The sequence below is a fragment of the Diadema antillarum genome, unplaced genomic scaffold, assembly GCF_040938485.1.
Source record: "Diadema antillarum isolate AM-2024a unplaced genomic scaffold, OU_Dant_1.0 seq00001196_RagTag, whole genome shotgun sequence".
NCBI lineage: Eukaryota > Metazoa > Echinodermata > Echinoidea > Diadematoida > Diadematidae > Diadema > Diadema antillarum.
The window spans coordinates 183064-201234 of NW_027271991.1; the positions used below are offsets into that span (position 1 = coordinate 183064).

General features: G+C 35.5%; 1 protein-coding gene across 1 annotated transcript in view; it reads right to left on the minus strand.

The window, feature by feature from the left end:
* LOC139744614 (uncharacterized) overlaps positions 1-14630 on the minus strand; it is a 34916-nt gene extending 20286 nt beyond the window's left edge. The window contains exons 1-8 of the mRNA XM_071655044.1: positions 14314-14630; positions 10386-10727; positions 8634-8765; positions 8036-8110; positions 6542-7681; positions 6134-6336; positions 4417-4578; positions 3080-3085 (exon numbers count right to left, since the gene is read on the minus strand). Coding sequence (XP_071511145.1) covers positions 3080-3085; positions 4417-4578; positions 6134-6336; positions 6542-7681; positions 8036-8110; positions 8634-8765; positions 10386-10727; positions 14314-14536 — 2283 coding nt within the window. The 5' untranslated portion in view covers positions 14537-14630. The remainder of the gene's footprint in view (positions 1-3079; positions 3086-4416; positions 4579-6133; positions 6337-6541; positions 7682-8035; positions 8111-8633; positions 8766-10385; positions 10728-14313) is intronic.
* Between the last annotated feature and the right edge of the window lie 3541 nt (positions 14631-18171).

An 18171-nucleotide genomic window follows, 5' to 3' on the forward strand; every position in this document is an offset into this window, starting at 1 on the left:
ACTTATTTTCCCTGAGGACTGAAAATAAGTGCATTGGGTCAACCTAGCCGATCTTGACTTTTTCATATTTTCTGAAAGAGCAAGTCTTCTTTAACATTATGCTAAAATTTTGGATCGTAAAATGGGTAGGAAAGTATTCGATTATTTCTTCAGCAGTTTATCTCGAACATTTTTGGTAGAATAGTGTGATTAGGTGTGTCTTGAGAGTCCCCTTTTCATTCCCGAGAAACCTTGTACACACTCTTCACTTTCAACTCTAACAACTTTTGAAAGGATAACGTTACTGCTTTGAAAGATGGCATTACTTATGAACAGAATGTGTTAATGAGGCACGCTCAATTTCAGTTTAATCTGATAATCCCTTCATTGTTGTTACTCCGGTGGTTTACGTCCTGTTTTCTGTCCAATTCATCGCGCAGCCAGCACGGTTTGGTGAAGATAAAGCGCTTGAATAGACACTGTACAGCTGTACTTCAGAGCCTCTTTTCTCAGTTCACACTCTTTTCCTGAGTTTGTGCTTTCTTTCCAATATTTAGATACATGTAGGTTAGGAGAGTCCATTTGATTTGAGTTATGTATCATTTTAAAGCGTAAAGTCTGCTCTTTCAGAATAATGGTCTTAACTAAAAATTCATTTCTGGCGACTTTTTGTTTGTTTTGTGCAGGGTCACATTTGGAGGTGGGGAGTAATGGATAATGACGTGCAGTTAGTATTTCTTGCGGCAATCGTGCATGTGCAAATACATCTTGTCGAAATTGATTCCAAATCCTAACCTCGCCACTGTGTACTACTACGATGGGAAGTTATACCAAAAACCAATTGATTTTCATTTCCGTTTGCTAAATGACCTAGTTCAAAAATGGACACTTTGTGCATGATTGTTGTATCCCTGGATTGCCTTCTAAATTCCAACCGGTTTAATGTTAATCATAGTTAGTATTTGGAAACGACTTTTGAATACCAAGATGATTTATGTCACCATGACAATTATTCTTTTTCATGAAGCAGACCTGGAAGATGATATGTATGTCACAATGACAACATGAGGTTTGGGAAGTCGAGTTAGCAAGATATGTCAAGCAGCCATATCGACATAATACTGTCATTGAAATCTGAAACATGACATTATTCCTGGTTGAATAACTTTAGAATATTGATCAGTTAGATAGGACAAGGATTTGAGCCTCGGGCATAATTGCGCTTGAATGAAAAACTAGAAATCTCAAAACGTTATGAACAAACTATGGTCAGCTGTGGTTGCTGTGAGGGAATGACATGCTCACTTTGCCATTTGCATATTCGTATTGACTGTTCAATAACTGTCCCCCTCCCCCGAAAAAAAAAATAGTGAAACTTCAAAATGTCATAACTTCCTTATTTTTCATCCAATTTTGATCAAATTTATAAATACCGTACATCAATTCAAAGAAGAAGAAGAAAAAAAAAGATTGTTATTGTACTCATATACCCGCTTCTCTTTCCATTTTTTGTGAATTAGTAGAATCGTCGGATTGTATGTAATACCTCGATGACTCGGAACTTGTATTCATTAGGTTGCTGACATGGTGATACAAGGTCTGCCGTGCCTATAGAGTGATTTACCACATAAGCCAATTTGTTCAGTACCTTTCACCCCAATTTTATCATTAGGCAAGTCTGAACTAAGGAACACGATATAATATGTTGTAATGAGTAACTTTACATTTCGCATGACTACATCCTTGTAAATAAACAGCGTATAATCAAAATAAATACATTTGATATCACAGTTTTATCACCCCCCCCCCCCCCATTGGTCCGTTAGATCGGGACAGCAACGTCCCAGGATCAGAGGAATGTTATATTGCAGTATTTATACAATTATACGAGACAGGTTCATTTAATTTATTTCATTTCATTTATTAAGTTTCCACACAAATCATACAGTGTTGTGTTAAATTCATTCAGAATAATGTAAAGTGACACATAAATCATAAGTTATAAGTTTAGCATATTAGTATAATACATACATAGCACAAATCAATTGAAATCATTTTAACCCTAAAAAGGCCGGGGGAGGGGGTGAATCAACCCCCCTCGACATTTTTCGCAACTACTCCGCCGCGCGAAATTTTTTGACCACGCCATTCGCTGAATTTTTACTTTCAAGTCTCACGCATCTTTTGACACCATTTTCGCGAAAATCGCGCATACTGTTACGACGCTGCATGACGTTATATACATGCCAGTCAGATCGAAAATGGCTCAAAAACGTGATATCGTGCGTAAAGTCTACGCAAATTAAGTTTTCTCTACTTATTCATAACGATATGATTATTTTCACTTTCATTGGCTGAAACTAATTAATTCTAGCATAATTATGCTTGAAATAGGTTCTGTCATAAATTTTGCGGAATAACAATGATAAAACAAAAGGTCGAAAAACAACGAAATACATAAGAAAGTTACAAAACAATAGAATACATAAGAAATTGATTTTGATACCATTTTTCTTCAAGTACATTGCAAGGAATGGTAAAAAGAATGTTTTCACGAAAATTAGGATTCTAGGAGCTACAATTTCTGATTTAGAGCAAAATGTATGATTTTATGCATATATTAGCATAATTAATTATTATGACAAAAATTTACATATCTGTTTGTATAGTTTGGTAGATTACGCCACAGGTAATGCATGTGCCAAATTTCATGGCGATTCCACTATCGAAGGTCGAGATCGGGGGGGGGGGGGTTGAATCAACCCCTCCCCGGCCACAAAACACCCCCCCCCCCCCCCCCCCAAAAAAAAAAAAAAAGCCCCAGCATGGTTAGGGTCTATGGTATACATTTATGACTGATGAATAAAATTGTGTGTGGAGAGAGCCTACATAGAAGCAGATGCTTGAGGGAGTAGAATATCAAACACAGGCTGTTACGCTCACACATACACACACGCACTGCACACACGCAACTGCACCTAGACAAGCGTGCGTGCACACACGTACAAACACACACTCACACAACAAGGAGAAGAGAATGAGAGAAGAGGAGGAGAAATCACAAACAAGACCCCCATAAAGACAGTATTAATGACAGTACCTGCAGCTGCAAGAGGAAATAAATATGAAAGAAAAGAATTAAAAATAAAACTATGTAGACTTTTTCTACAATTATGCCGACTAATCTTTATCAGTATTTATTTCAAACCATCTGCTAAATCACAATGTCAATTGACATTCTCACCAGAGTATTGCAAAAGAATTAAAAGTTTATTTTTTAAGATGAAATGGAGTTCCTGTTTAGGTGCATTTCACGGAGTGAAACCATGATTCAAAGTATCTGGATTTAACTGCTAGTCAGTATAATGCTTAGGGAGCATTATAACTCATGTTTGATAGATAGTCGGTTTTCGGATACTTGTACTAGTTACGAGTATACCAGATAGCATTCATGAATGCATACCAACCGGGAGTTGAATGAATCAAATATGACAAATTCATACTTTAATGTAAAATCAAATGTAACATCAAAAGTATTTGAATTGGAGAAACTGCTCTAATCTACAAATTGAACTTGTATTTCTTGAAATCAGGTTATTCAAATAAACAAGATGGGTGTGCCAATTCAAATGATCGTCAATAAAAATTCCAAAGAACTTTAAGCTGAGGATACAGTCAGTATGTCTCAGGGTTTACAGATTAGCAGGGAAGTTATATTTCCCCTCTCGTGTTTCATGAATTAGATCTTTCCACCTCCAAAGGTATAATGTCTCTTTGGGTGCAAACAAGGGGTTGTAATCTGTCCGGTGGACGTATGCAGCAAGGGATGTGGGCAGCCACACTTCACAAGGCTTTTTTTCACAACGCGGTAGGGACGAATTGCTTACTAGTATACGGCTGTTTCATCTGTATAGCCCGGGTGGCTCCCCGTGTAGATCCTTACAGGGGAATTTCTCATTTTCATGCTCAAAATAATGTTTTCATATTACCATAATTATTATTTTACCAATGAATTATGATTGGACAAAAAATATCTGAAGTGATCATTTCAAATCATGCTGAAGTGCATCAGTTCATACAAGTTGACCTTGATCTTACTCAAACTTGCATATTATAATTTAGATCACATTATATTCTTCGTGATGATTGAAAAAAAAATGGTTAATGATCTTCGCTCTTTACAAGCACAGATGACGGCCACAAAAGATATTCTAACAAACCTACGGCAGTAAACATGGTCATTACATATACTTTTAGATGTAGTTTGCTTTCTTTGTTTGGAAAGATATTTCTGCAAGGAAACAGTGTTTGCACCTACTTATTTTCTTCACATTTCTTTTCATCCAGTTATTGCCTCTATGAAATATCTTAGTAACATTCCATTATAGTCTGTGCATAAAACATACGTGTTGTAGTACTATGTTAATAAGTTCTTACCTGACAGTTTGAAGCCCGTGCGCGGAGGATCTTGTAGAATTCCTTGTGAAATTGTGAGAACCATAGTCGTACTATACGGAGTACACTGCTGGAACACATGCCCTCCGCCAAGTCACGTGACACAGTTCTTCCGCACTCCACGTGGTTCATATCAAGCGATTGCTAACAGACCAAACATGAATTTACAGTAGAGGAGAGTAATTATTCACAGAAGAATAAGATTGATAAGATACTCGCAGTTGACTGGAGGTTTGAAACTCACGAGCAAAGAGGATCATTTGATACACGTTCTATTCATATCGTCATTTCACTTATCACAACTCGGGAAGGAAAGAATGCATTTTCGATTTTATATATTATGAGAAAGGCAGAGGGGCGATGAATATGATTGCATAAATACTCGTGTTATGTGCCCTAAGTAGATGTATGCCCAAAACATATAAGTATATGTTATAATCATACAATCATATCTAGTTTAACATCTCCCTTAGATACGCGGCGTCTCTAGTATGACCTAACTTGGATGATTGCTACAAAGAGCAGTATGACAAGCTTTGCGCACTGTTCTAAAAGTGGATAATCGTCACAATAGAAGAGATTTGTATGGGAGGTCGCCTAATGACTACCTCAGTGCCACAGTGAAAAAAAAAGGATCTTGTTGTTTTGATTTACAAAGTCTTAAATAACCTCTTACCTAATTTTCTGACTTATCGAGTGAACGTAAAAGTATCTAATTATAATCTCAGGAAGTCGGGATTTAAAATATCGTTACCAAAACCAAAGACCAATTTTTGCAAAAGTAGTACTGTTTACATAGCTGCTCAATTTTACCGGAAGCCACGAGAACATGTACTATTTCTGAAGGATATCGATTGTGTTTTCTTACTTGATTTATGATTTTTTCTATTTCTGAGTAATAATTTTTGTTTCTGTCTGACTGTTTTTGTAAAGAGTGCTGTGTATAGATGTATTTTTCTCTCATTTTTTGTGTCGTTATACCGATTTTGTCTATGTATTATCCTATACGTTGATTGTATTATCCTATACGATGATTAATTGTACCACATTTTGTTCTTTGTACAGTGTATATCATACGGACTTGCTGAAAAAACAGCCTAACGGATGAGTGCAAGCATTTTTACCCGTGTTTAAATTAAACAAACACAACACACACAACTGCAACTTTCGCAAATTGGTCTGATTCTTAGTAAACAATGAAACTGCATTATATTCTCCGTGGAGTCCAATTATTTTGCTATGAGAACATATTGCTTGACTCCTCATAACTATTTTTCTTTCTAAAACCACGATGAAAAACGTTTCATACAATTTACCACCAAACTATTAATAACAAGAAATGAAATAATTTACATGGCGATTCAGATTGAACTCACACATTAAGTCGTCATATAACTGTCTCATGCGAGGAAGGCAATTATTTTACATAACAATCCTTATTTTACTTAAATCGTTTTTATAATTATGTACAGGATTTTTTATTTCAAAACGATTTCCCTAATTATTAGGACTTATTCCAGATCTGAAAACCAACTTTGAGTACAGCTGTTGAGGTTGTAGATTGTGCTGCAAATTTCGCACAGGGGAAACACACACACACACACACACACACATACACATACACACAAGGAATCTTATTTTCGTTCGACATAATATTTTCTGAAATATTTCATATCAATATTCAAGCTCCGTCACTCACAACTTGGTTGTAGCGCACCATGAACACCACTCCTGACACTGTGTGTTCTGGTGCAAAGGACCTTAGTGTGTATTTATTCCATCCTTCTCCCACTGCCCTTGCTGCCTCTTCAGTGTGACATTCAAACGCAACGTCAATGCAGAACTCCTGATTAGGATACGACTTCACCAGGCCCTTAATGATATCCAGGCCGAGTTCATTCCCTGAAGCCGAGGTGAAGTAGAGTACGTAGCGAAAACTCCTCAGGTCGACTAAGAAGTTTGTTTTTTTCACCTCGTCGTACTTAGCACGATCATTGTGGAATAAATACTCAATATATACCCCTGCAATGTATTCTTGAAAACAGTTTTTTGGGGAAAAGAAACAGTTTGATGTAAACCAAGGATGAAGTGTTGACATCGCGCCAACGTCCCCTTGTGATGCCATCTTTTTCTATAGTCAAAACACCCACTTTGCAGCATGTGACCATGGCATCATGACACTCTTTGAATTGTTCTTCAGGAAATGAGAGATTCCTGTCAAATAAACCCTCGAACGCTATCTCACTTATTTCTAGAATTGCCTTACCAGCTTCCTTTAAATGTTCAACAGTGTTCTGATTCTGTAGATTTTCACAATTTTTTGATGCGTAGTGTTCTTTCAGGAAAGAGATCATTTCTCCAAAAATCTGGGAGAAAGTGCGCAATTTTTGCATTTCTCTTCGTCTTTCTTCACTGAAGTCATTCCATAGGAGGCAAAGCATTGCACAGTAAATAGGAAACGGGGCCATGTTTGACCGGATGACATCATTTTCCTGCATAAAGCTGATTAAACTTTCTGCAAGATTGTCCTTCTCTCTAATCCGAAAGTATCTCCTAATATAAGTTGATAAATTATCCTTGTTAAATCCTTCGACGTTTAGAAAAGTGTAAGCTTCGACAAGACACTTGTCCATCATGAATTCATTTGTCCTCCAAGGGCGTGTTGTGACAATTACTTTGCATGAATCGTATTGCTCTCTTCGTAGAATGCGAATGACTTCACTGCTGCTCGTTTCACTTAATTTTTCGTCAAACTCGTCGAAACCGTCAAATATAATGAGAATCCTGCTCAGATTTGTTGAAATATAGTCATCTATCTTCTTCTTTGTTGCCGTATTTGAATGACAGAGGTACGTTTTGACAATACCACCAATACTTGTTGCGTTCTTGATATCTCGAAGAGGTATTAGGAGTACCATGTCCAAATCCTGGAGAATCCTCCCGTGGCACCAGTCCCAGGCAATCTTAGAGCAAAGTGTTGTTTTACCGACACCTCCCTCACCCTGAATCAGAAGTCGCTTTGAAAGATTTCCATTTTCATTGTTTGTCAGAAGATCGTCGTATGTTATCGGTGTCTTTCGCTTGCTGCTTTGGTCTATTATACTTAAATTCGTATAGATATCATCCAATTCAACACATTCCATAAAGTTGAGTGGATCCACCATGACCTTCCTTCGTGACACACGGTAATGCGCCTTCAGATCTTCCTTGCATTGCTGTACCTGTTCCTTTGTAAGCGATGGTGGTTCTTAGAAGAGAAACCAAAATGATAGACAAAAGCAAAAACATGGAATCAACATTATAAAATGAGTGTACATAAATGCCCGCAGGCAGGTAGGAATAAACTGTATGCAGAGAGAGAGAGAGAGAGAGAGAGGGAGAGAGGGTGAAGAGAGAAAAAGAAAGAAGGCCTTGATTGTGATATATCGTTCTTTCTAATATCTGTGTTACATAATACAGCTGTATCATTGTACAAAGAATGAACTTAAAAGAGATGAGATTTCGTAATCTCGAAAATATAAAAGTCGCTGTGCATAATGGAAAACTACACTTTTTTTTAAGACAACGAATACAATTGTGATTATCTATATATTTTTCTTACTCAGCATTAATTCTTCTTCCTCATGAAATCTCTCTGGTATGTTTGGTCTTCGCCAGCAGGGATTCCAGCCACATCCTGAAATATCATCATCATCAATAACAACAAGAGCATCACTATAAATGAACATATTCGTGTACAGTTTATCAGGAGCACAACTTATTTTTAACACCTTTCTCGTTTCCCCTCTTTTCACTACCAGATTATCAGGCCAACATCATTTCAAGTATATACGCTTTCGATGTGTGGTCTGATGCATTCCCCCCTCAGCATGAATGGTACTACAGATTTGTATTTCTTCTATTTGACATAAGGTAATCATCGTTGATAATAGATTTGCAAGTTCTGCTCACATGGGACAATAGTTCGGTCACAATAATGTTGATAAATATTAGTAATAATTTTATTTTTTGTATCGAAATTATTTTAAAAATTTATATATATATATATATATATATATATATATATACATATATATATACCAAAGAAACATACATCTACACGCACACACACGCACGCGCGCACACGTACTGACACACACGCGCATAATCATTAACGCAACGAATGCAAATATCTAACCTTGAAGAAAATAAACCAATACCTTCTCGGGGTAGGTTGTCCGGATGTTTGCTTAGCAGATATTTCCCCCAAAAGACAAATATGATGACTATTGCCACAGGCACACCAATTGTGAGTCCAATGATCAGACCCAAATTAACACGTTTTCCTGAAACTTGACAGAGAAAAACAATCGATGAAACACGTTTTCATTCATTACGCAATTTAAAGGACAGTAAAATAAGCACATATGAATACTTATATACGCAATACAATGTTAATATTTTAGTATATGTGTTTGAGTGTGAGTGTGTGTGTGTGCGTGTGTGTGTGAGAGAGAGAGAGAGAGAGAGAGAGAGAGAAGATTTATGTTTGATAACGAAGAGGTTGATTGCCTGAATACATATCTGACCCTGCATCACAAAACCAACAAAAAATCGCAATACATGGATTTTAATTAAGGGTAGATTCTGAAAGAGATAATTCTAAGCTTAACAACTGTGTATAACTTAATTCAAATGGACTCCCCTAACCTTTCTAAATATAGGAGGAAAAAAACACACACACTCTGGAAAAGTTTGAACTGAGAAAAGAGGCTCTAAAGTACAGATTCTTTTCAAGTGCTTAATCGTTTGAATATCAAGCCGTATTCCCCGTGTAGTGAAAGGACAAAATACAGGATGTAAACGATCAGAGCAACAACAATAAACACAGAATTATCAGATTAAGCTTTCAAAACAGTAACATTATTCTTTCAAAAGTTATAAGAGTTGAAAGTGAAATGAAATGGGACATGTAAGACATACTTCATCACACTTCTCTACCAGACATGGTTGTAGAAAAAACTGCTTTAAAACACTGTTCCATTCATGGTATACGATCCCAATTTTAACAATAAGACGAAGACAAAGAATAGCTCTTACAGAAAGTATAAAAACTTAAAATCGACTTGGTTGACCTGTTTCAGCTTCTCTTGTAAAATTAAGGGGTGCGACATTTTTGGTGGTTTTGTGATGCACAGTCACCTATTATCATCATTATGATGACAAAAGAATTATTTTAAGGACACTCTTCTAATTTAGTCACCCTACCAGACCGACACCCACGAGACATACGGCCAAAGAGCTCGACACTGATAAAAGGTCCAGGTCCATGAGTCATAGAACAGCTCACGAGTCATACAGCCTGTCAGCTTGACATTAGGTAAAAAGGTCAGAGTCAGACCTCATAGGCAAAAATAAAAATAAAGCAAAAACGAAAACAAAACACTACAAAACAAAACAAAAACAGTGGTTTGTGAGACCAACACTGCATGATTGTGATAGTAATAAATGTCGGACTCGTGGATCTTTTTTAATACCTAAACTCATGGGCCTTCATACTTGCCTAGAAGTGTCGATATCATGGACTGTGCGACTCGTGTGCTGTATTATAGCTCGTTGGTGTCGGACTTGTGACACGTACCTCTGTCAATTATTATCCTAAGTTTCTTTTTCTTTTTCTTCTTCTTTTTCTTTTTCTTCTTCTTCTTCTTCTTCTTCTTCTTCTTCTCGTACTTTTTGTTCATTGAAATTGGTTACATTTCTCATGAATGCATCTTTCTTTTTCTTTTTTTTTAAAGAATTGAGACCAGTAAAATGGACACTGTTTGTGCGGAAAGGTTACTTTGCTCAAAATGTGAATGAGCGAATTATACTTCCCCGTTACAAATCTCAATAAGAACATCGGTTTAAGTAGTATCGATTGCTTGCCAGTTATTGTTTAGAAACATATAATTTGCAACATTTCACGAAACCTGATGAAGGCAGAACTGTGATTTCTCTGGTCGACGTTCCATTCAGCGATTCACCGGTAGCCACACACATGAAGGTTTGCTGTGTTCCATGTTTAGCTGAAACAGTGATTGTCTCAAACCTCTCGAATGTGCCGTCAGAAAGTGTATTCTGTTGTGAAACCACGGAATACAGTCTCTTTCCCGACCCCTCAGTCCATAGCATGGAAACGTTAGGTTTGAATCCACTAACGACACACGTAAAATTTAAAGAAGGGATGTTGGAGGGAGATTGATATGTACACCGGCTTTGACGAGATTGACTTCTATCAGCACACTCCTCAATCGTATGTTCTGATGCCATCGCTAGGAAAAGAAGAAAATTATTTTTGAAATGACGTTTATGTTATAATATGGATCAAAATCTTTACTCGGCAAATAACTGACATGACATGATATCACCTGATAATTTTCGTAGATGTAACTTTGTTTTATTTTATGTTGTTTTGTTGTTTGTTTTATTTATTTATTTGTTTTGGATTTGCTATTTCACAAATAAGACTACAACCTAGACAATGCTCAGAAGAAGAAACATAATTATGACAATATTGTTTGGGATGAGAGCACACAATTAACAAAACTCACCTGTTTACACTTGAATTCGAAATTTAGGATGATTACATCTATATAGCTTTTGACTTAATACCAAAAGTACTGTTAATATACCTAAAAATTCATAAGTAAAATGAAAAACGCAAATAGGAACAGCGTAACAAAGGTAGACAGAAAGAAGAATCATCATTCATAGTGTAGTTATAAAGCTAGTAATAAAATAAACATGTTTCCAATTATGCGAAATTCAAATGTGAGACAAGTGACTGAACCTGTCTGAGCAAGTAAGTGAACATTTTGTTTGTCATAGAAAACTCAGTCTTCAAAAGTCTGACTTTGTTTTAACTTGGTGGTTGTTATGGTAACGCCTTTATAGAAACTGCTGTTTTAGGAGAAAAAAAGGCCTTAACATTATTTGTATCAAAACATTATTCATGATTGATTTATACTGAACGTTCACACACTGACTGTCCGCAGTCTACATCTATTTTGTGTTAAGGCATAAACGGTAATGTTAAATAGGAGAGTTACTATGACACCACAGTGTGAAATAGTCCCCCCCCCCAAAAAAAAAAAAAAAAAGAAAAGAAAAGAAATAGAAGACAAGGTCCCTTTGCTAAAAATAGTTTTAAATGTAAATCTTCCTCTCTGACACAAAATCTTATGTTTTTTTTTAACAAAGTTGTCTCTACTGTCTTGATTTATCTGTTTGCTGTGAAACTTGTGATATGAAAACAGTCTCAGGTATGTCATTGTAGCAAATCTAATAAATAGTGTAATGCTTTTTCAAAAAAGAAACTAAACGAAAGGTTGAGTGTGCTTGTGAGAAAATGAACAATACGTAAACATGCTCTGAGTAACAACGTTATTATGCTTTATGTGTCATGTTGTATTTCTTTCAAGCAAAAGGTTTGATTGCAATTAGTCTCAGTATCCATCACAACGATTACTCTTGAAAACTGCCAGCATTTCTCTATATCTGTCGAGGTATCAAATTCTAATAATAGTTTTAGATGATTTTAATTTACAAAGAGCACCAGACTTTAAATTTCTTGGTATAAAAGTTGACAACAAACTTTCCTGGAAAACACGTATCGATCATATCTGTAAAATCATTTCACGTAATATAGTTGTTTTGAGCAGATTGAAATGTTATATTCCTCAAAAGTCATTACTTATGTTATACTACACTTTGTTATTGCCTTATTTGAATTATGGAATTTTAGCTTGGGGCAATACTCATCAGACCTCTCTTGAATAGAGTGTTATTATCGCAGAAAAAGGCCCTCCGTGTTATTTGTCATTCTTCTACACGTTCACATACAAATTTACTGTTTGCCTCTAATAAGTTACTAAAAATAAATGAGTTGTTCTTATTTAATTTAGGTCAATTTATGTACATGTTTAACAACAGCTAACTTCCATCTATTTTTGATTCGATGTTCCTTAAAAACCAATCATTTCACTCTTACCCCACTCGACGTTCAAATGAATTTCATTAACTCTTTTTCGAACAATTTTAGCGAAAAATTCATTTATTTACACTGGTCCAAACTACTGGAATCCTCTGAACCACGACATAAAAACAGCTCGTTCTTTGTATTCATTTAAGCGGAAATCAAAACTTTTTTAGGCAACTTTACAATAACATCTGTCATGAATCGGATTAGTTTTACAAGTTATTCATTTTTATACCCCTTTTATAAAATCCGCATTGTTTCCTTACACATTGTTGCTCGTACTGGCGTGGGGGGCGCTGTGGCATAGGTGGGGGACGCTGTGGCATAGTGGATAAGACTCCCGACTCCCGATCGGAGGACCCGAGTTCGAGTCCCGCCCAGTGCTTACGTCCTTGGACAAGATGCTTTTTACCCATAATGTCCCTCTCGACCCAGGTGTATAAATGGGTACCTGGCAATGCTAGGGTAATAATAATAGCAAGGCCCTCTGGTAGAGCAGTGGTAACACTGAAGAGGCTACCCTGGGTAAATAAGACCTTATCATCATCATCATCACCACCGCCAAGTTCTCTCCGTCTTGTCTTGTTTTTGCCTTATTCTTGTTTTCCATTGTCCAAACTCCATGTATCGCTATCTTCGGTGTGCTAGTCTTACTTCCTGTCGTAGCCCGTCTTTTGTGCTTAACTAGCCTCGTCGATGTCCCAGTGTCGTTTTATGTCTGTTTATATGTTAGTGCTGTAATTATGTTTTTTTTTTCTTTCTGACTGACTCTTTGTGGGCTTCCATTTCCATTTCTATTTGGCCAATTTTTTAAAACATTTTGTTTCTCCCTATTTTTTCGTTTTTTCTGCTGTTACAATTATTTTCGCTGTTGTTGCTTCAGACATTTTTGTTGCTATTCTGATGCCGATTGTTACAAATATTTTCACCGATTCTTTCTTTCCCGAGGGGCCCACGCTCTACAAGCTTTGTCTTTTTAGTGGGTCCCTCCGTTTTTCGCCTTGTGTACGTTGATATTTCACTTTATTTCAATTTACTTCAGGCATCATAATGTATCTTTACTGTAAGTATACAAGTACTGTTTTACTCTGTTAAACTCACTTTTTTTTTCTTGATACGATTTCTATCACTGAAGAAAGAGTGATGTATGTTATGTTATTTTTTGTTGTCGAAAAACGGAATAAACTTGAATTTGAATTTGAATTTGAATAAGTGAATGTGACGCTGTAATATTATGACGAACTGTCACTGACATGTCGTTCTTTCGTCTCCTTCTTTTCAGTCCGCTTGAGTGTCTAAAGCTTCTTCTTTTTCACATTTACCGGTAACCTAATTCATAACAATAATTTTCCCTCTCACAATTACGACATGAATAGAGACAGTTGAGTATCTGAATATAAGAACGACCCAAGTCCATTGAAGACCATTTCGAATAAACTTTTAAAAAGACTTCATATTCTTTTTAATAATAATACTCTATTTAACTGCGATGGGAAGGCAACATTGTATATACAAATTAGAACATATTATTTTACTAATTATGACAATTAACATTTACAGTGGATTGTGGGGAGGCCATTTTGCGTTATGGACTTGGGTCGTTCTTTGAATCATATACATGATATTCTGCTATACGAGATGAGAGAAGGATGAGAGAGGACGCTATAATATGAATGTAAAAATGACCCAAGCTCTTCACTCTTACATTCATATAACATTTCACTCATTCATTTCAGGCACTTCCGGGGATAATTAGGATTTATCATTTATACACGAGATGAGTCCATGTATAGCTAAGCTACAATTTTCATGTCAAAGTGAATTTGGCCAAAAATTGGACTTGGGTCGTTCTTATATTCAAGTCTTCAGTTGTTACTTACATCTAATGGTCATGATGGTGGAATTTCTCAAACTTTGAGAATTCTTCAGCAGCACCTGACAGTAGTAACGACCCTCATCTGCCATCTCTAAGCTGCTTATGACGAGGCTGAATTTCTTGTCGATATCAAACCGTTCCTCCAAGCTCTCAAAATTGTCATCAAAATATTGAGCCTTACGCGTCTTCTGTTCGGGGTTTAAGAAGTCCTCCTTTTCCCAGTACATAGCCAGAGGCTCCTCCTTGATGTCACAGCGCAAAAGGATGTCTTCTCCTTTCCATCCTTCAACGTTGGGGGCAGTGCCTACCACTGACGCTAGAAGGCAGAAATTTGAGTTCGCGTGATTGCTTGCATGGATCGAAATTCATACATATGGCTTTCTACTCTAAACCTGTTGTATGCATGATGCCTGTCTTCATGCCCCCCCCCCCCCCAAAAAAAAAAAAAAAAAATTAATAAAAAAAATTAATAAATAAAAAAAATAAATAAAAAAATTGGAAGGTGCAACAAAGAGAACAGATCATTTTTGTATTATTATCATTATTTTTGATACCCCAGTTTGTCTGGTATTACTAGCGAAAAGTTGTTCACTCATTGCCCTTATTTAACTACGCTTTCAATCATAAAATTTCTTCTCCATACATAACTTAAAGGTTTGAAACTATGAATGATTTGAGTCTTATTTTCAAGGTGAAGTTAAAACTCTTTTGTCGGAAAGAATGGAAAATAGTAGGTAATCTTACCTTCAATCAAAATAATCGATGTTCTCGTAATGAACTTATATATAAATATTGTTTTCTTCTCTCCATTTGAAATGGTAACAGGTAAAGCCTAACTAAAGTCGATAATGATCATACAGATAAGATGTAAGAATATAATACGACACAAATGACATTATAAGCACATAATCATGTTACCATTCTACTCTTGAACGATTTGAAATCAACCAGCAGTGTCCTCAATAAAAAAAAAAAAAAAAATATATATATATATATATATATATATATATATATATATATTCAAGAAAATGACTTACACACATTTTCACCATCCTGAAACACTCCTCTATAAACCATATAAATGTCATCTTGAAATTTAATCAATAAGTGAGTTAATTAATGCAGGCACCTTTTTGCCCGAAATATAATCACATCTTATAAGCAGGAAAATAGTGCTATTAAGCCACACTTTTCAAGATGGTGACCACCATGGTAGCAGACAGAAGGGTGTCTGAAAAAAAAAACAAAGCTAAAAAAGGACAGTGAGCAGACTCTTTCATCTGAAAAAAATATAGTGATTTTGATTCATCATATAACCCGTACTCTTCTGGAAGATATGAAAGTGGAGATGAGATAAACATTAATGAATGTTTGAAGCATTTAATGCATATTTTTTGCTATTTTTTAGTACTGTTGGGGTTAGCACTATTTTCATACTAATTCTACAGACCATGACATTTTCGTCAGTTTCTTCATTTTTGTTGAACTTATTTAAAGAGAAAAGTACCGGAATCATTGGTTTTTAGGAGTTTAGCATTGTGCCTTATGACCAATAAGAAAATTAAGCAACGTTCAGAGTCTGCACCAGCACCTTAAAGTTTCATTAGTGTGTTAGCACTTTATTCATGCTGACATTTTACTTCAAAAGGAGAGCTTCCTTAAAAATTTATTGGTAGTTAAGTGATTGATGAAACATATTGAAAATATAAATCCTCATTATTTTAATATGTGTGATTTTATTGTCGAAAGTGTGTAGTAAAAACGTTCATATGGGTTAAAAAATATGTACGGATAGCTGGATAGTTGGACATGTACCATTTCTCTTAGTGAATCTTACACAGGGTTAGATTAGTAGTGGAACAAAATTTGAAATTGCCATTATTTCGTGCAATTGTGTCTTTTTTTAATAAAATGTAATTTTCTATGCTTTCACAACCATATTTTGGAGGATTAGCTATTGACAGTACAAAATGAACCAAAAAAAAATTCTAAAATCGATTCATTCACCTCAAGGTTCTAAAGCAATCCCCGCCGCTGTTAACATGGTTAATGCAGCAGTGCTCCCATGTAGTTTCTTACATGACAGAGACACATATACATCATTGAAAGCATGTTATCTTTATAACATAAATTCAAGTGTCATTTTTAAAATCCGAATGAAATATAATGCTATCGTATAAAAGTCATAGTTCCACGTTGTGGATTTCTCTGCGGTTTCTCAATGTCGATCAATAAACGTTGAAAGCAATAAAAGCGGAATTGAAAGCATGAATTCTGAGAGTTGTTGATTTTGTTAAAAAATCGTAATTTCATTTTGAGTCAATAGCTCCCTTTATTCCACTACTGAATGTACCCTTTAAACTCAGCATTTATGATGCATTTTTATAAAGAAATTTTCATTATGGAGAGAAAAATGTCTTTTGCTGCATTCGGTTTTTACACATTCCAGAATTGTTCATCACACGCTTGTTTTCCAGATTACTTTACAAAAGGAAAGTTTCCTTGAAATTAGTTTGGAGTTTTGTGATTAATGAAACAATAAAAAGCATAGATTTTTTTTTTAGTTTTTCATGTATGATTTTGTCATCGTAGCTTTGACATAGAAACAAATGTATTGTTCCGAAACCATCTTTGTGATCCAAATGTGTTCTACAATGTTGCATATGGGTAAAAGTCACATAATCATACATATCAACTTACATTGTCAGTTATACAATCTACTTTTTTTTTCTTCTTTTTCTTCTTTTTTTGGGTCTTATTCAGCATATTTCATCTAGCATGTATGCCCTGTCCGAATATAAGAAATGTATAAATGTTCAGACTTCTAAAGAGATCTTTCACTATTTTTGGAATTGTTCTCTTCATGGATTTTTTTTTTTAAATTAATAGTTCGTCATTCATGTTGTGATAACAACTTTCCTGCACGATTTCACATTCCTGCATTTAACAATGAATAGGGGGGGGGGGGGGGATTCATTGAGACCTGTACATCATCCGAACTAATTCAACACTTTTTTTTTTTTTTTTGGGGGGGGGGGGGGTTAATTCGTCCTCAAACAAAAAAGGATTGTAGAGTACTCGTGGTGATGGTCTACTTTATGGTATGAGACATAACCCCCCTCCCGACAAATTATATTACTCCTATCATATATGACAGCAAATGCTTTGTCTTTTTAAAACTTGAATTGTTTCATTAAAATCTCCATACTCTACGGTGTCTTTCAGCGTACACGATTCACCCTGTGCTCGTTTGAAATATATGCAAAGTATGTCTTCATAAGTTCACACAGATTAAGTGATACAGAAATGGTAAAAGAATAATATATCTCCTCTTAATTGCCCGTCACAAAGAAGGGAAGCTCAAATCTTACATTAATTTTCCATTTTGAGCGAAGAGGTACCGACCCCCTCAATTGATTGCTGTAGGCCAATATTTAGGACTGATACCTGGTAAGAATTGAGGAGAGAACACACTCATTGTTCAAGTTAAATTTGATACGTTGAACTGAAGAAACTTTATTATTTAAGTCAAGAACACTAGTGCTTTGTATTGGCTAAATTTCAAACGGTTTAAGTGAAAAAGATACAACAATAACGAACAACTCTCTCCATAATATTGTTTTTTTAGACATTCTCAGAATTTTGTAAATTCTTTGAATGATCTGTCGTTTTGAACCAATCAATCATATTGGAAATTACTCGCTAACACTCATATTGAGTGCAGATTCACGAAAAAAAATTGCACTTACCTTTTATATAATGGTCACAGAACATAGTAGCAGTCAGTGTAAAAAGGAGAAAGAGGTCGTATATTTTATCCATCACTGGTAGTCTCAGAGATTGATATGATTCATAAAGAATA